This window comes from Caloenas nicobarica, chromosome Z (assembly GCF_036013445.1).
Source record: "Caloenas nicobarica isolate bCalNic1 chromosome Z, bCalNic1.hap1, whole genome shotgun sequence".
Taxonomy (NCBI): Eukaryota; Metazoa; Chordata; class Aves; order Columbiformes; family Columbidae; genus Caloenas; species Caloenas nicobarica.
This window is the reverse complement of record NC_088284.1, coordinates 11,633,016-11,652,520: the sequence shown is the minus strand read 5'-3', so window position 1 is coordinate 11,652,520 and position 19,505 is coordinate 11,633,016. Positions and strand designations below refer to the sequence as shown.

General features: G+C 43.0%; 1 protein-coding gene across 1 annotated transcript in view; it reads left to right on the top strand.

Moving 5' to 3' along the window:
• Window positions 1-4,060, top strand: part of SLC1A1 (solute carrier family 1 member 1) — a 60,637-nt gene extending 56,577 nt beyond the window's left edge. The window contains exons 11-12 of the mRNA XM_065655670.1: window positions 414-548; window positions 3,641-4,060. Of these exons, the coding sequence (XP_065511742.1) occupies window positions 414-548; window positions 3,641-3,887 (382 nt within the window). The 3' untranslated portion in view covers window positions 3,888-4,060. The remainder of the gene's footprint in view (window positions 1-413; window positions 549-3,640) is intronic.
• Window positions 4,061-19,505: the final 15,445 nt, after the last annotated feature.

Genomic DNA, 19,505 nt, shown 5'->3' with positions numbered 1-19,505 from the left:
ATGGCAAGTAGCAGAGACTTCTCACTTTGTGGTCCAAGGCCTTGCCTGTGCGACCTGATGAGGAGATGGGATGGGCCAGGACATGCAGCTGATATACAGCATTGTTCTGGAAATAGACTTTATTCTCCCACTGCAAACATTTGCAAACCAAACTTGGCCTCTACCTCTGATCTGTCCGGTTTGCTTCTTAGTCATGCGTTGCCTGTTTTTCCGTAGTGTAACCATAACCGTATCTATACATTACATGTCCCGTAAACTTGTTAGCAGACTTTGAGTAGACACTATTCAAGAGGAAAACTAGAATGTTTGGGCTTCTTTCTTGCAGTGAAATAAGACTATTCATGTCAGAAAATAGAGTTCCTGTGAGAAACATGTATTCTGAATGCCTTTTCTGGGTTTTATTTGGGATTTAGTGTCACAGCTACAGCAGCCAGCATTGGGGCTGCAGGTGTCCCCCAAGCCGGACTTGTCACCATGGTGATTGTTCTCACTGCCGTCGGCCTGCCCGCCGAAGATGTTACTCTGATCATTGCAGTTGACTGGCTTCTGTAAGTTTAAAGCACTTGGTATTTAATTATTTTTCCTTTTTCTTAATGTTTACCTGAGTTGTGTGGGAACATGTGCGTCTGAGAAAGAAAGCAACAAAATCATTTAGGATTTTTGCAGGAATTGGACAGAGATTCTTCTCATGGCCAGGCTTGTTCAATAGAGTTGAATGCAGTAGTGGCTTTATTCTGAGAGAAGTGCTACTGCATGGAATGGCAGTGAATAACCTCACATCCAGAGGTGCTATCAACCTTAAAATAGTGGCCACAGCATTAATAAATCATGATCATAATACTTGGAAAGACAAATTTGAGAGTACCGAGGAGTGCCTGGAGCATCAGCTGCCACCATATTATCCTAAATTCATACACCATTCATAAAAATCAAATGCAGCCACAAGCAGAACATTTCCACAAAGCACGTAAAATCCATACACTGGTGAAGAGGGAGTGGAGCACAACATGAACTAAGCAAAGCTGGTCCTGGACTCCACATGCACACCCTGATGGGCTGTACGTGTGTCTGCGGTGCCAGCATTACTGTACGAGGGCTGTTCTTCACTGAGAGTTTTTAGAGACCCTACCCTAGATCAACAAGCACACACAGGCAAACTCAGAAAGCATTCCTTATGCCTGATCCCAGCCTCATCTCAGAGCACATCAAAACCCCACAGTCCCATTAAGCAGCTCTTTCTGGAGAGGAGCATTTTCCCCAACAATTTTTTTTTCTTCAGCTTACACTGAGATGTTTCTCTGCTACTTTTGCAAAAGCCCAAAGGATCACAGAGTGTATTCAGGAGTTCAGAAGGACATCAGCATTCAGTTTTGACCCATGATTCACTGGGAAAGAGTAAAAGGATTCACAAGTTAAAGAATATAACTTTAGTTTGTAGTATAGCTTTTCTGCCTCCTAAACTGTTCAAGCTTTAGTGCTCAGGTCAAGCTCTTGTTCACCTGCAGTAACTCAGCATGGATGATAGTTTATTGGTATCAGTGCAGAGATCTTAGTAATTTCTTAGTCTCTGCATGTCCTCTTCTTAGGCTTGTATTCACACTCAAAGTAAATGCATTCCTGTTCCTCCCCTGCCCTTTCCAATCATTGTCTTGAAGGGTTTCTGGCAGTAACTCATGCATTTCACAGATATAAACCATTTATTTGATTATATTAGTCAGTTTTGCAAGCTGTAGGGAGAAAAGCCAGTCTCCAGAAAAACAGGTCTGTTTAATGGATCCAGGAGTCAACTTAATTTCTGTATAAGCATAATTGCTTCAAACAAAACAGCTCCAGCCATGAGTACATTCTCATCATCAAGTGTCTGCAGAAGGATCCAATAGGTTTGTGTGTTCCACAATCTTTTAATTTTCTCCAGCTGTCTTCTTCTCCCAGTGGGTATTTAGTTTTGTTAAGGATGGTGAAGATCAGTACAAACCACTGGCTCAGAGCAGGTATCTAAAGAAGAACATAAGGACAGAACGAACATATATTGGTTCCTTTCCCAGTACTCTCCTAGCCTCCAGCAAACCACAGCTCACAGAGTTCCTGAGCTAGAGGTGGTTTTTGTTTTAACGGTTCTCAATAGATTTCCTCATGATTTTCATGAATGCCTCATTGCTTTGGAGACTCACGTGAACTTCTAGATTTTCACAAGTCTTGTGGAGAGGAATTCCACAGCTTAGTAATATGTTACACAGGGACGTATTTGATTTTGTTTCTTTTAATCTACATCCTGATTCTTAGGCACAATATGAATACATGGAAGAGACCTGTTCCACCATGAAACAAAGAATTAAAGCTGTTTCTCATTCTATTTGACTCATTTTTCAGATTAAGGCATCTTGCTGTGTAAAGCAAATTAAAGATTAATTTAATGTACCAGGGATCATTGCCAGTGCGTTTTGTACCTCAGCAGATGGAATGCACATGGTGATGCCATGTAGATTATTAACACTTTCGCCTTTTATATTTATTGCCTAAAATGTATTATTTTGCAAGCTGCTAGTAGTGGCTCATTAACAATCCTCTAGTTAACTTTATTATGTACATTTGAGGAGTACTTCCATGTTTTTAATGAAGAGAAAAATTTTGAGAAGTATTATTAAATACGAATTTCCAATGCTGTTGATTTCCTCACTTGTCACGCTGATTCTACCAGTATTTTACTTTACCCCTCTCCCTTCCTTTCCAAATGGAGAACACATATGCACTGTTTAGCACTGGAGTTCACCGGTTGTAGCAGAAGAATATGTATATGAGACACATGGATTTGCTTCACTCTTGTTTTTGTGAATATATCCACCTCAACCCCTCTGCACAGACAGAGCAATTTGTTCTGCCACAAAGCCCTTGCAGTGCTGTGTAGCTGAAAAGAAAAACAGGGAATTATGGCCTTCCACTGTCCCTACCTTACTTGCGTGCCAATTTTCAAACTTTGCTATATTGCATGGTTTTGTTGCTCCTCTGCCAAGTAGTGGCAGATTTTTAAGGCCTGCAAGTCACATTTCTGTTGGGAGAGCAATCAATAGTACAGAAGTATCCTATACCTTAAGTGACTTGTTTAATACAACTCTCCTCCCAACAGAAGCAGTTCCATCACAAAGAGAACCAGCTGTGTAGCAGCTTGAGGGCCTGAGAAGTGGTCCTTACAATATTTTGTAAGGCTGTGCAAAGCAGCCTGAGTACTGTAATAACAGACTGGTGACATGACTTGCATTTTTGCACACCCTGTACAAAGCAATTTGTCATGGAAGTGACTCCAGGTTTCTTCAAATACATATAGAGAAAATTCTGTTTCTCGTTCTACAAGATTTTTTTTCTTTTAATTGCAGAATTACTCCAAATCTGCACTGGAGGAAAAAAACAAAACAAACCAGCCAAACGAACAAAACCCAAACAAACAAAAACCAAACAAACCAAAACCAAACAACAACAACAAAACAAGACAAAACAAAACAAAAAACCAGAACAATAAACCTCACAAAAAACACACACACACAAAAGAGACAAATCTGCATTTGCTAGAGTAGCTTATTTTTACTAAAAGTATTTTCTAAGCAACCTACAGAATTCTTTGTCTGACAACATTTTTATTCCATAGGGATCGATTCAGAACAATGGTGAATGTCTTGGGAGATGCCTTTGGTACAGGGATAGTGGAGAAGCTCTCTAAAAAGGAGCTGGAGCAGATGGATGTCAACTCTGAAGTCAACATAGTCAATCCTTTTGCCTTGGAAACAACAATACTCGAGAATGATGAAGCCGAGACCAAGAAATCATACGTCAATGGAGGTTTTGCTGTAGATAAGTCTGACACCATATCCTTCACTCAGACATCTCAGTTCTAATGCCAGTAGCTTTCAGGTAAAACGGCAGCGCTAAAGGACGTGGCCATATGCAATATCTCAAAAAGCTTAAAGGTTAATTGAGAATAAATTGCATCTCAGATGCGTTTGTTTTACCACACAGACTCTGATTCTCCTTACTGGTTCTTTCTCATCGCCTCTCCCAACAATTTTAACTCACCACTTTTAGTCCTTGCTAATAGGTTGAAGAAAAAGACAGCTGTAAATACCTTCTTTTTTTTTTTTTTTTGGTAAGAATATACACTATTGCTGGGGCTATGAAATGCCTCTTTGGAATCAGCATGCTCATAAATGGGGATCTTAGCTGCGACAGCTAAACATGTTTTACTCAGGAGTAGCACAGAATTTCACATTTTACCCACATTACAAAGCACCTGTATGAAATCCCTTTTAACATCCTTGCCTTCTAATCAGATTGCACTGTACTTGACAACTACTGTAACTTTATCACGTGCCAAAATACTAATTTCTGCAGCTGAGAGGATACCACTTGGGTGATTCAGGAAGCAACAGACCAGAAAGGCCTTGTTTTAAGTATTTCATTGTGAACAGGGTTTCATTTTTCTTTAATTATGAAATAATTGGGCATGGAAGCATTTCCACTGTTTATGTGGCTGGATTTCCCCGTGCCTTTCATGTGAATGCCAGCTGCCGACATTGGCCTTCAGACGTGAAATAAATTGCTGTGGGTTTGCTCTTCTGGCATTCAAAGACTTTTTGTAAAGTGATACTTACCAATTTAGGTCCATTTTGATGGCCTTCTGGTACATTTTCTTCAGAAGCAGAAATAACTGTTTATTGTTGTTCACCTTTGACCAACCAAATATTAATTAGCCCAAAAGCAGGCAGAGGTCATGAAGGTGAAAATAGACTGCATAGCAATGCATAGTGCAAATTCTAAACCTTCTCTCCTTGCAATAAAACCAGCTGTAATATCAAGAATATAGGAGGCATCCCTTTTTCTAGAAAGAAGCCACTGTCACTAAACTTTTTACACAGATTGGTTAGTTCCTTGCTCCTTGGTTTAGTTTGCCAGTTGAACATGTGAATTTGTAGCTGCAACACTAGTACAGTGCCAACATGTTAGCTAAACTGTATCTTGTGAAGCATTTCTGGACCCTGAAATTAATGAGTTCAGGTGGCTTGCTATAGAGTAAGAAGCACCAAGAACTTCCTCATAAGAAATCTCCATTTTCTAAAACATTTTATACAAGATTTCCATGGTGCAAAAATCACTCTCTTAAGGGAGAAGTTGCTGTAACAAATTTTTTTGCCTTGCACATTGAAGTTGTTAGCCATTTTATATGTAAAGGAAACTGAAATTCATATACAGTTCTTTGTTTGGAAATAGGCTTGTGGCAAACCTAAAATTGCACTCATACGCTAACAACAAAAAATCTTCAAGTTCCTGCAGTGCTATGTACTCAATTCAGTCCTACACTTTGTATTTAAATAGAACAGAACTGTGCCAAAGAGAACTGATTAAGAAAATAAGAAAATATTTACTGTAGGTTTTGATAAATTGCACCTTAAATCAACAAGTCAATGAGACATAATACTATATTTAAATTAAACATTGTAAACTATGTGGAAGTGTTAATCTAAGCATCAGTATGTTTTTACAAAATAAAGAAAATGTACAGATTGAGTAAATCCATCTTTTATCTGTGCAGAAATAGTATGAGACAGTCTTTATTTGTACAGCTTTGCTTATGGGAAGAGAAAACCCACGAGTTTCCACGACTAGACTATTGTCTATGCTTTGTCTTTGCTTTTTTAAGTCTCCCTTTTATGATCACCCCATTATGTAGTCACCTTGTTATGATGTACTGTGAACAGTGTTCCTAACTAATGTATTCTAAATAAATAACGTCTCTCTTTACTCTGGTTTTAGCCTACCATCCTCTTCTTATTGTATTGAGTTCCTTTAAGCTATTGCAAGAAAAACAAGCACCAGTTGAATTTAGGATTTATCTTCACTAATGACTCAGCTGTGGCTTTGGCAAGAATTACTCTCTTCTTCAAATAAAATGAACACTTAAGAGCACAGTGCTGAGATTGCAAGGAAGCCCTCTATATGTGACCTGGATTGGGAGTCTACTATTAAATAAACGCTAAGCAGGGGATTAGTTATTTTTTATTTATGTGGATCAGATTCAACTAAGCAGGGGTTGATGGTGCCGTTGTGCCATCTATTCACCATCAAAACACCAAGCCGTATACTGAAGATACTGTTAAGTCCAAGGATGTTTTTCCTGGCGCAATATTCTGAGTATGTACCTTCTATACGTGTGGCAGCATCCCGTGTGGGCAATGTGTCCTCTTCGTCATAGCCTCCTGGTCTAGAAGCTTTGGAGAGTGGTGGAGAGTCTCTCTTCAGAAAAGCACCTGTGAGTTTTGGCCATTTACACTATGTTGGTATGTTCCCGTAAGGTCTTCGGGGCTGCAGAAGCTATCACAGGGTTGGACCATGCATTTTGTGTAGCTTGTGGGGCTTTAAGTCATAGAAGATGGTGTTACCCACTCGCACTTTCCTCCTGAAATACTCAGGGACTTGTACTGGACTCTTAACACTGAGAAAAGAAAGCACCTGGACATAAACACACATGGGTCTGTCAACATGCACGGCTAGATCAGCTCCACTAGAGTTTAAACTGCATAAAAACAGTCATGGCACATGCAGTTCACTTGTTGTTTTCCCTGATAAGAACAGAAACTGCCCAGTCTGAGATCTTGAAAGACACAACCAACCACTCCCACAAGCTCATGGTCAGGTTCCTCCCGTAAGTTACAGTTTCAGGCACCATTTGACTATGTACAATGTACTTTGGAGCATCTCCTGTCACTCAGTGAGATGTCGAACAGAGGAACGTGCACAGCTGCACACAATGTACTTTGGAGCATCTCCTGTCACTCAGTGAGATGTCGAACAGAGGAACGTGCACAGCTGCACAGAGCTACAGACAGGCAGTTTTCCTGTTTTTCCGTGTTTTCTGCCTGCTGCTTTTCCTTGCCCAACACCTGGCAGCACTTGGTGAACTGCAGAGCACGAGGAAGGTGGTGGGATTTGCCAGGGCATACGACACAGACCAAGCAAGGAACAGCAACCAAGTCACAGCACCCTGACCACAACACCACTATTGAATGCTGAAATTGTGCAAAGTGTAATGGGGAAAGGCTGTGATCTGTTCATAAATACTCCTTCTGGAATCCAGTATCTCCATTGGCTGTTGGCAAAGGCAAAAAAGTCGAGTAGACAAGACTTTTTTTTCTGACCTACTACTCCTCATAGGGTTTATCAAATGTTGCACTGTTCTTGACAGTCTCAATTGACCCTAGAAAACCAACATCATCACCACCATGCAGAAAAATGTGTGAGGAGGAAGGGGCAGCAGAGAGAAGCTGTTATAGACTGACCCTAGTCCCCATTCCCCATCCCCATGCACTGCTCAGAGTGGGATGGAGGAAGAGGACTCAGCAAAGAAGTTGAACCTGGGAAGAATGGGGTTTGGATGGGAAGGTGACTTAGATTTTGTTTATCACCTTCTAACTCTATTTTTAGTTAGCAATAAATCAGTTTTCCCCAAGTTGTGTCCATTTTGCCTTCCTGTCCTTATCTCAACCCGTGATCTTTCCCATCTTATTTTTCCCCGCTGTCCTGTTGAGGAGGCGTCAGAGAGTGGCTGGATGGACAGCTGGTGGTTGGCCAAGGCTAACCCACTACAATGATGTATATAGTATATACATATATAGAATTATGAATGAGTGTATAAATGTTTATAAATGTATATTTATTTATACAAAGATACATTATACACTGTGCTACATGATATAGATACTACTACCGTACGCAATATAATAGATAATACACACACATTTATCAAGCTACAGAAATATACATAGCCCTAAAAACAAAGATATAAAATGAATTAAACATTCTTTAATAAGAACTAAGGGAATGAGTAGGCCAGGTCAGGTCCTGCACTTTACCAGGCTGCAGAACAGGAGCTATGTGTCCAGAATGGGGGAACTTGAAAAGGACAGATGGACACCAAAAGGGTGGTGGGCACAGACATGTTCCTGAGGGCTATGGACTCTCCCAGGAGGCCACCAAGAAGCCCTTGGTGCAAATCCTGTTGCGTGCAGAGACCAATCCTGTGAGCTGGACCAAAAAGGAAAAGACATAAAGGGAATCCCTTAAACAACCATGTGAACCCGAAGAATCAGCCTATGGGCTTGTGAACCACAAACTGGATTTGGAGGTGTGTGAATGGCTGGGAGAGTTTCCTTTGCCCATGGTCGTGAGGGATCTTCTAACTGTCTGTAAGACCACTATGGGTGCAGGCTGCTGCTATCTACATTGCCTTATGTGGCATGACCTTAGAAAGGGTTTCAGGAAGATGTGTCTGAGTGAGGGGGAATCAGGAATGTTGCATGACTGGTCTGCCTTCCTGTCTGGGCCTGCAGCAGCCAAAGAAATCCTCCAACTGGAGGCTACAAAAAATCAGAATCCAACTACAGGGGCTGTATTAAGAAACTACCTTAAAAATCTCCCGTCATTGTCCCCGTTGAAACAGTGCCACAAAGGTTACTAGCTGGAGAACAGTATATTAACCTGTTGTAGTCACTGTCATTTAATCTTCCCCAGAGCACATGTAGCTGCCACTTTGAGTAACTCCCATTGACCAAGCTGTACTGACAATGGCAACAAGACCATCTTGTGAGAGGCAGGTGAAAGTGTACATAACACGGGTATTACACTGGCCTTTCTCTACTGCTGTGCATGGTAAGTTTTTTTAAAGGCGGTGTTTTGTTTTTCTTGCTTCACACTGTCTACATTTCTTTGTTCTAATTTCTTTTATTGAGATCCATTTTTTTGATTTAAAAAAACCCACATTTGTGCAAAGAAGCTTAACAAACTGAGAACGTCTGTCTTACACTTCCCCTTATGCCAGAGGAGGTTTAGATTGAATATCAGGAAAAAATTCTTCCTGGAAAGGGTTGCCAGGCATTGGAACAGGCTGCCCAGGGCAGTGGTGGAGTCACCATCCTTGGAGGGGTTTAAAAGGCGTTTAGACGAGGTTCTTGAGGGACATGATTTAGTGCTAGAGTTAGGTTATGATTGGACTCGATGATCCTGAGGGTGTCTTCCAACCGAAATTGTTCTATGAATTTGCAAATAGGGTAGATGAAATTTTGAATGGAAGCAACATGGTACATGGAGATAATGCAAAAGTCACAGAGAAAAAAACAAAGTCTTTAAGGCAGAAAAATAGTGGTTCATCTCGATGTGGATTCTGCTGAGCTGCAGCCTGGGATGGATGAAGAGTTGTTACAGTTGAAGAGCAGCCTTCTCTGAACTAAAGGCAAATGAAGGAGTTGTGAAGTGAGTAGAAGCCCCTGTCCATAGAATAGCTCGGTAAAGGGAGAACACTTTGTTCTAGGTAGAAAGAGGAAAGCAGTACAGTGCATCGTAAAACATAGTGAAGTACTATAGAGTGGAAAACACGTAAACTCCAAACTGGTTAAGAAACCACAATAGTGGAGCAAACACAAGCTGCAAGCGCAATAGAAGAGAATATGCAGAGCAACCTGGTTGTCAACGGTCCATTTCGTGAGGGCTACCTGTCCTGCAGCCATTGGCAGGAACATCAGTCCTACAGACATTGGTCCCAAGTGACTGAGATTCAAGTTCAGCATGCTAACTGCATGACGCACAGCAAAGGATAAGGGTGGAACAAGGTATGTCGCGTTTACTCCCATTTCAGGATTGACCGCTGGGCCTTCCTACTTTAAATATATAAGTCTTCTGGGACTTCTGCAGACCCAGAAGCATCTGTACTCACACTCCTTTTCCAGCTTATGCTAGTTAAATGAAAGATTTATCTGCACAAAGCCTGGCCCCCAAACTTGACGTCTCCACCTTTTCACGTAGTCTCTCTTTTAGGTGCCAAAAGATATGTTATCAATCCTTTTTCATAACCCTCCAACTTTATCTCTTAGTCAATCAATAAGTGCCTTGTTCATGCCAAGGACACAAGCTGGCTCTGCTAACACTCTCCTGCCTGAAGTTCCTTGCAGGATGACATATTCTCTCTCCCTGTTCTCAGAGGTCCTGCTCAGGCCACTTGTTTTTATGGGCAAAAATACAAACAGCCTCTTTTTGATCAATATGCTTTTCCTGCTTATTAAAGCAAAGCATCAACGACCTAGTGAGGTAGTTATTTTCTTCAACTCCAGAGTTGCAGGCAGTGTGTCCCAGACAATTCAAGGGTCAGAACTGGGACCACTACTATTCAATATATTCATCAATGACTTGGATGACAGAATAGAGTGCACCGTCAGCAAGTTTGCTGATGACACCAAACTGGGAGAAGTGGCTGACACACCAGAAGGCTGTGCTGCCATCCAGAGACCTGGACAGGCTGCAGAGTTGGGCGGTGAAAAATTTAATTAAATATAACAAAGGCAAGTGTGGAGTCTTGCATCTGGGCAGGAACAACCCCAGCTTCCAGTATAAGTTGGGGAACAACCTGTTAGAGAGCAGTGTAGGGGAAAGGGACCTGGGGGTCCTGGTGGACAGCAGGATGACCATGAGCCAGCACTGTGCCCTTGTGGCCAAGAAGGCCAATGGCATCCTGGGGTGTATTAGGAGGGTGGTGGTTAGTAGGTCGAGACAGGTTCTCCTTCCCCTCTACTCTGCCCTGGTGAGACCTCATCTGGAATATTGTGTCCAGTTCCGGGCCCCTCAGTTCAAGAAGGACAGGGAACTGCTGGAGAGAGTCCAGCAACAAAGATGATGAAGGGAGTGGAGCATGTCCCTTACGAGGAAAGGCTGAGGGAGCTGGGTCTCTGTAGCTTGGAGAAGAGGAGACTGAGGGGTGACCTCATTAATGTTTGTAAATATATAAAGGGTGAGTGTCAGGAGGATGGAGCCAGGCTCTTCTCCGTGACAACCAATGGTAGGACAAGGGGCAATGGGTGCAAACTGGAACACAGGAGGTTCCATTTAAATATGTGAAGAAAGTTCTTCTCAGTGAGGGTGACAGAGCCTGGAACAGGCTGCCCAGGGGGGTTGTGGATTCTCCTTCTCTGGAGATATTCAAAACCCTCTTGGACACCTTCCTGTGTAACCTCATCTAGGTGTTCCTGCTCTGGTGGGGGGATTGGACTGGATGATCTTTTGAGGTCCCTTCCAATCCCTAACATTCTGTGATTCTGTAATTCACAATATTAGGCAAAAATACAGCTCTTCTCCTGTTTAGCAAGCTCAAGATAAGAACTGCACTGCACATTAGCAGGAAGGGCACTGAACTTCATTAACCAAAAATCTTTTGATTTAAAATGCAGTGACTGTATGTTTTGAGGGGAATAGGGACTTCAATACAAAAAAGTTGCAAGAACATTGTTACAAGCTGTCTTCTGTGATAAAGGCAGACATGATAACAATATCTTCTATTTTTCTCCTGGCATTACCAATAGAGATCAAAAAAAACCCCCACAAAACCATGTCATCAACCACAACATTCAAAGACGAATCAAGAAAACAAGTCAGTAGCCCAAGTCAAGTAAAGACAACTGTCACCATGTTACAGCAACAGGAGCTAAAATTTTAAAAGCAAGCGACTGCTCTATGAATTTCCACAGTCACTGCCCCTTAGTAATTTATTATCAAATAAGAAATAATTACATAGTGATGCCACATTCTGCATTTTTTTGAGAAAATCTCAGTTGAAAACTGCTAGGATTAGTTTCCCAAGAAGACCTGGTTCTCTTCATAAATCGATAGGGACAACCTATTAATAATAAAATCTTACCTCCTTGTAATGTTGCCAGATTCAACACCAGGTCAGCCTCAGCTTTCCTGGTGCTACCCCTGCAAGATCAGACAGCAACTCTATACTCCTCCTGGGTCACTTGCCCCAGCTTCCACTCCTCACGCACTTCATTTTCTGCCTGAGTTCAAGCAGCAGCTCTTTACTCACTCACGCCTGTCTCCTGCTGCCTTTGAATTCCTACTTGTTAGGATGGAGTTTTCTTGGTCTTAGAGGAGGTGATCCTTGAATATCGACCAGCTCTCATGCAGCTCTCTTCTTTTGTGGAGCAGATTCCATGGGATTTTTCCAAGCAGATTCCTAAGAAGCCAAAGTCTGCTCTCCTGAAATCCAGGGTTGTGTTGCTGGTTTTTGCCATGATGTTGGCTCTCAGGGTCCTGAACTCCAGTATCTCATACTCACTGTAGCCGAGGCTCCCTCGACTTTCACATCCACAAGCAGTCCTTTCTGGTGTGAATCAACCAGCAATGTAGCATCCCATGACCTTGAAACAACTGCACAATATTTAGCAATGGAAACAGACTCCTAACCTTGCTGAGCTGGGTTTTGTCTTCATACTAATTGCCATCTTACCACTGAACGTGGTAAAAAAGAATCATAGAAGCATAGAATATCTCCAGTTGGAAGGGACCTATAAGGATGATTGGGTCCAACTCCTTGCAGGACCACTTGAAACTAAGTCGCATGACTAAGAGCACCATGCATATGCTCCTTGAATTCTGACAGGCTTGGTGCCTTAACCACTTCCCTGGGGAGGCTGTTCCAGTGAGCGACCCCCACTCAGGGAAGAACCTTTTCCTTATGTCCAGTCTGAACTTCCCCTGATGCAGCTTCTTTCCACCTTCTCGTGTCCTGTCGCTGGTCACCAGAGAGAGGAGATCAGCACCTCCCTCTCCACTGCCCCCCATGAGGAAGTGGGCAGCGAGACTTGCTGAGATCACGCGAAAGCTCCAGCCCAAGTCTGGTGTTGGCGAACACTACAAGTCCTTTGAGGGATTACTTTTTAGCATGGAAAGCAGAGAATGTGCAGTGACTGGCTGTCGGGACTGTTGGTGTAGCACAAAGGATCTGTTTAATACTATAATCCATGCTTGAAATAGCAAAAACCGAATCCTGGGAACAGGGATCAAGTCAACAGGAATTGGTAGTCAAGGACATGTTCTTCTGACGAAGAAAGAACCTGCTTGTCACAGGAACAACTCCAATTGCTTCCGTCATAGCAGCAGTTCTTAAATTTTCAAAGAAGACATCCCACTTTAGAATGATTTTCACTGTAGATAGTTGGGGGCCAGTGCAGGAAAGTGAGAGTAGAGAAGTTGTTCTTCCAGAAATAATACGTCACTATATATTCCTAAAACTCATGCATGTTTCTTGCTGTACATTTTGTCCTGAAAGTTTATGTTGCGTGGGAAGTCTCTGGTTTTGGAATTAAATCTAGAAAGCAGAGGAAACCATGCTTTCAGAGGAGGTGATGTTATAAAAATGTTTGCATTACGCTATGTACATACCTTTTGAGAAAAAAAAATATTAAGAAAAGGAAGGACACGTGAGTTTATTATTGTCTGTGGAGGCTGGAGACACTTTACCGTTAGAGCATGTGTTCGTATGTTAAGAAGTGCATTTCCCTATTACTTCTTCATATTTAAGATGACAGTTCTAAATCATTCATTGAAGTAACCTTGCCATTAACCTTACCATAAGGTGAAGCAAAGTGTGAGATCAACAAGAGATTCTCTTAAATGCCATGTGAAACGAAGTAGTTCTCATTTACTGCTGGTAATAATAGAGCAGGGCTGTTGATATTACCACCTATCTCAATCAAATCTATGTCAAACTCTAGGCAGGCTTGTGCTGTTTTTCTGTTCAGATGAACTGTTCACAAAAGAAGACACTGTTTGGGATGGACAGGTGGCAATATGCAGCTAGAGGGGGCAGAATGTGAACACATAGGTGGGTGTTCCACCCAGTGATTTCCTCCTTGTGAAGCAGCAAACGCCCCTGAAGGAAATCAGTCTTGGAGTAATTTCAGGAGAAGGGGATCCCAATGTCTTTCTTCTTCACTGACTCAGGTTGGATGTCTTACTCCAGTAGTTTGTTTTTTCAGTGAGGACCTCTGAAGGTTCTCATCCAGAGACCATTCCCACAGATAGAAATCCTTGGGGAGTGGTGGTGGCGGGGTAGCTGAATCCGTATGTCAGTATGACGTGGTACCAATTCTCATGTGCCATCTGTTCTGCCCCTTTTCATATGCAAACTATTCATAATCCAATCAGCATGTTGTGAAATGACAAAGAAGTCATGCAGTCCAGGAAGATCTGTGCACTTCTCTTTCGAGAAATTGCTTGGTAAAAATCAGTCCTTCATACTCATGCATGTTTTTCTCTGGAGTACCTAGAAATGAAAGAGGCATTATCTAATGGAGGCAATTTCACTGGAGTAGTTTCTCCAGATGGAAGGACTGTAACATGGGTACATAATGTAATTGAGCTTACAAAGAGCAATTCCTGTAAGCAACATTTTGTGTGGTATCTTTTTGACTGTAGTGCTAATATGTTGAAAGTGAAAGTACCAATGTAAGATTAATTGCCAATAATAGTCACTGAAATACCTCTTTTTTTTAACTTCATCTGTGAAGCATCAAATACCTGAGTTAAGGTATTAATAAATGAAAAATTACAAGCTGAAAAGGGTGTCTCTTCTGTTATAATGTATTCTAATGGAACAGTTCCACAAGAAGGGCCGATGGTTCAGAAGACAGGGATGGGTAATTCTGTTTCTCTGCCATGGATAAAATGTGAGGGACATGATGGTTTGGCATAGGAAAGATGAATGCCGCACAGAAGTAAGCAAAGGTATTAGAAAAAAAAAAAATCAGCCCAAATCCTTAATTTTGAAAAAAAAATGTGATAGACTATACCGAAGTTTCCCTGCGCAGCTTTACTGTTTACAACTGTTTACAACTTTAGAGGCTACATTTTAATAAAAACTGTGGGGAAAGTCTAGCTTCCAAGTGGCTTACAGCTAGGCCAGAATGGAGAAGACCGAACAGCTCTTTGCCGATGCCTGCATTTCACTTGCAGGTGTAGTAAATAGAAACATACTGATGTCAGCACTATCGTGACGTGCTTGAGAGCAGCAGCAAAACCAGTGTAACACAATCTTGAATGGGAATTTCTTGTGCAATCACACCCTTTGGTCTGGGAGTCCTTGTACAGTTGCTGGAGAAGCTCACTGCTAGCACATCCAAAGACCTGAACTGACTTGAGACCAGGTCACCGTTTTGTCAAATGCTTCTTCATACAGATATACAGAAAAGCAATGGTTCACCTTGCCAGTGTCCTTCAGTGGCGTGGACCAGACATTGCAGAAGGGAGTGTGAAAACCCACGTAGAGTACAACTGTGTGGAAAAATACCATGGAGAAAGTTTTTGTCACCCCTATCAATTGATTGTTGTCTTTATGCTCTGAAAGGTGGGATTTATGCTCCATGCAAATTCTTTATGTGCCTTTATGATATACTTTCTTTATCACGAATTAATTTTCTACAGTTCTCAGGAGAGTTCTGCAGTTGAATGGTGCCTTGGGTAGACAAACACAGTGGATGTGTTCCATTCCACTGGTTTCACATTTATTGCTTCTGAATTTCACAGTGTATTCTCATGATTCTTATCTGGAGAGGAACTGAGATTCAGTTGCCCTCCTCTCTAGGATATAGCTGTCTGTGTCCTTCTGTTGGAACTGCATGACCCTCCCCTGCAATTTGTGTAGGGAGAACCCCATATGCTCTGCTCCTGAATGCTCATCTAGGTCAGGAATGTTTTGTGGGAGGAACACACAGGGTGACGATTGGCTTCTGGGGAGCAGGAGCAACCATTCTGGACGTTTAGAGGGGCATTCCCTAGTTTTGGGATGGAGAACCTGCAGCATCTCTCCTGTGCTCTCCTTCAGGCCCAGCTCTCAAGCCAGACAGAGTCACTCTGAGCAGTGAAATCCCAGACATGATTGGCCTTCAGCTGTGGGGAGGAAAAGTGGGTAGATTCCTGCTTCTACACAGAATTGCTTCCTTCTGATATGAGTAGGGCAACTCTGTTTTGCTGTTTCCTTGCAGAACCTTTGGAGACAGATGTGCAGCCATGTGCTATGGATTGCAAGTTTGCACCAGTTTCTCTGTGCAAAGGTTCAGGTCAGGTGTCCATCCTCCACGAATGTTTCTGAGTGAGAGAGAGCTTTTCACTGTGGTAGGTCTTGCTGGGTAGACAGCTGAGTAGAATGACGCTGACTTTCTGCAACCATATTCTGTCCCTTCCAGTTCAGCACTTGCCATTTACCCTCAGCGTGACTCTGAGGAAGTGGATCTGATCTAAAATTGTTTTCTCCACAAGACAAGGAAATAATGACTGTGCAGATGGTTCAACTCCTAGCAGGCCACATAGAGAAGCCCCAAATGCAGTGTGACCCAGGAGGATTCAGTTTGAGAAGTGCTGTGGGAGCTGCACCCATATAAATCCCTTGCCCGGCTGCTGCCTTGCACAGGGGAGAGTGTTCCTGTGCTTTCATTGTTCTGAAGCAGAATCTGATGGTGCTGGGCTCTGAGGAACAAAGTTTTTCCCTGTCTTTAAGAGACCATTTTGTTTCCCTTTGTGTGGAAAGCACACCGGGGATGTGTATTTCCTTCCACACCCATCATGCATCTGCGTGGAAACACTCATACAGGCATACCAAGAGAGAGTATTTTTCTATCAAGCAAAGCTATTTTTTATCAGTAATCCTTGAGACATCAGTCCAGCACTGAAACACAGATAATCTCAGTTTCACTATGGTGCAATGACAAGATGACTCATGGGAGTAGTCACAAGAAGTGCTTTGATGGAGGAGGCCCTTGCTCGAGAGTGATTTCTTGCTGATCAATCTGTACCTGGCTGGATCCCAATTTCCACATCCTATGTAGAGTCGGAGGGACATGAGAACTGATCAGGAATTTAGGAAAATAATGGCTAGACTAGACTGGGCTGATCTGCGTTTGACAACTTGGGGCAATTCTCTCTCAGACGGAGAAGGTCCAAGAATACAATGTTACTGTTCAGCCTTGCGAATGGCCTTTTCAGGCCAATTTTACAGACACTGGGAACAGATTTCTGTTAATCCATAACTTGCAAGAACAAATGCAGAGGAGTACTAAGAATTGTGTTCTGTTCCATTTTGCTTTGCTTAGTTTTGTTTCATTTAAGTGAAGGGGCCTTCTTTTGTAAACGTGATGCCTTTTATTCAAAAATATGAGCGCTCCTGCCATGTGTCAGTATTTTATCTGTGCTAATTTTGTCTGGGAACCTGCTCTCTCATACCTTTAAGCAAATGAGCTACTCAGCCTTTTCAGAAGTGGATTTTTAATGGCAGAATCACAGAATAGTTGAGGTTGGGAGGAGCCTCTGGTGATCACTTGGTACAGCACCGTGTGTTTGTTTGTTTTTTTCTGTGAGGTGTTTAAGAGCAGCATGATGTCAGCCTTAGAAACAAATTGCTGAACAAGAGGAAAATGCTTTAGGAGGAAACCCATTGAGGGCTTCAGGCACTAAGCACAGGAGCTTGATGGCATTTGGGATGCCCTGGGTTATCCCGTGTGGGCTGGTGCTGCTGCCTGAGAAGGACATGAGCCCCTCTCAGTCTTCCCTCATGTCTCCCTGCTTTGCGTGGGAGTTTGGGTGCTCTTTTATATCAAAAATGCTGGAAAAGCTGCCTATGTTTGGGCCCTGGAATCTTAACCTCCCTGCAGGTACTGCAGCTCAGTCTTACCCTCTGTCTTCATTTCTTTCCTGTTTTTACAATGGTATTGGTTTCCACGGCGTTGAAAGCCTTACACAGCTTATGTGCCAGGACTGCATGGAGATTGTGGCAGTAACAATAACTTTGCTTTTAGTTGCCTGGCAAACATGTCTGTCTTGTGTCTTTCCCAGGGTCTAGACCCTGCAGTTTGTGCTGGAGGGTGAAGGTGGTGGGGTGCAGGCACTGCCTTTGCCTCCTGAACCTCTCCCTTGGGCAGGGGTGGCTACCAGGAGAAAAGAGGACGGGAGGAGAAAAGAGGACGGGAGGAGAAAAGAGTCTCAAAGGAGAAAGAGGAAACAAATGCAGAGTCTTGGGGAAAGAGACTTAATGGGATGCAGGGAGAAGCAGAGAGGGCTGGAGGAAAGGATGAGGTAGGGAAGCATGGGTGTACAGGGAAGAGAGTGTGGAATGCAGTGGAAAACAGAACAAGTCTGGGGGGCAGTAATGGAACACGAGCTGGGGATAAAGGAGAGGGTGCGAGAGCTGCCCTGGGAGTATAAAACCTAAAGAAAATGGCAGGAAGAAACCAGTAGCCTGAAGGGGAAGAGGGAGAAGAGAGGAATTCCTGGTGTGTGTCCCTGTTTGGAGATTTGATGTGGGGGTATTTAAGGGATCATCATGATTTTATACGATGGTTTTTATGGGATGTGAGGAATGAGGTCTGAGAAATAATGTACCCAAGGGGATCAAATGATGTCACTCCAGAGCGGAACTGAGATGTGAGTGTTGCATCTCTTTCCACAGGTGAAATGCCAGTGTGGATCTCAGCTGGGAGAAAATGGACGAGAGGGTGTGAAACCCCCTCACCTCAGCAAAGGCCAAGCAGTGCTTTGCTTCTGGGAGTGTTAACATCACAGGTCAAGGGCCACCTGTGCTGACCTGATGGCATCTTCTGGTTACCTGCCTTGCGGGCATGTCAGGATTTTTTTCCCATTTAATTGCCATTCTACCCTTGATCCAATGGTAAGACAAGGGGTAATGAGTGCAAACTGGAACACAAGAGGTTCCACTTAAATATGAGAAGAATTTTCTTCTCAGTGAGGGTAACAGAACACTGGAACAGGCTGCCCAGGGAAGTTGTGGAGTCTCCTTCTCTGGAAACATTCAAAACCCGCCTGGACACATTCCTGTGTAGCCTCATCTATATGTTCCTGCTCTGGCAGGGGGATTGGACTAGATGATCTTTCGAGGTCCCTTCCAATCCCTAACATTCTGTGATTCTGTGAAAGGGTTCTTCACCCAGAGTGTGCTGGAGCACTGGAACAGGCTCCCCAGGGAGGTGTCACAGCCCCAAGCCTGACAGTGTTCAAGAAGAGACTGGACAATGCCCTCAGACACATGGTGTGAACTGAGGGGTTGTCATATGCAGGGACAGGAGTTGGACTCAATGATACTTGTGGATCCCTTCTAACTCAGGACATTCTATGATTCCATGATCCTACGACACGCTTGTGTAGCTGTTGGTTGCCACTTATCTCCCTGACGAGGTTGGCCAAGTCCAGGGATGCTCTGTTGCTACAGAGTGTGGCAGAACAGAGGCAAGAAGGGATGTTTTGAATTTCCATTTGTGAATGAGCACAGCAGTGATGTCCGTAGCATCAAAAGAAAACATATAGATTTAAATAGCACTGTGGACCTCAGAAACAAAGGACTAAACAGCTGCCTCCATATGCGCCCACTGTCATTGACAAGAGAACTGGTGAATCACTCTATTTGTTCTGTTTTTCCAGCTACAGTAACAACAGTTATTTCAACAGGACATCACTTTTCCCTGCAGTCCACCTGTCTCTTTTCCCCCTGTTGTCCAAAAAGGCTGCTGCAACCTTCTGCTGTTCAGCATTGGCTTACAAAAGGCTATTTCAGTCTGTCACTGATTTTTATCACAATGACAAATCCAAGCCTGAGGTATTTATTTCACAGTCAAGAGAGGGGCTATAAATCCAAA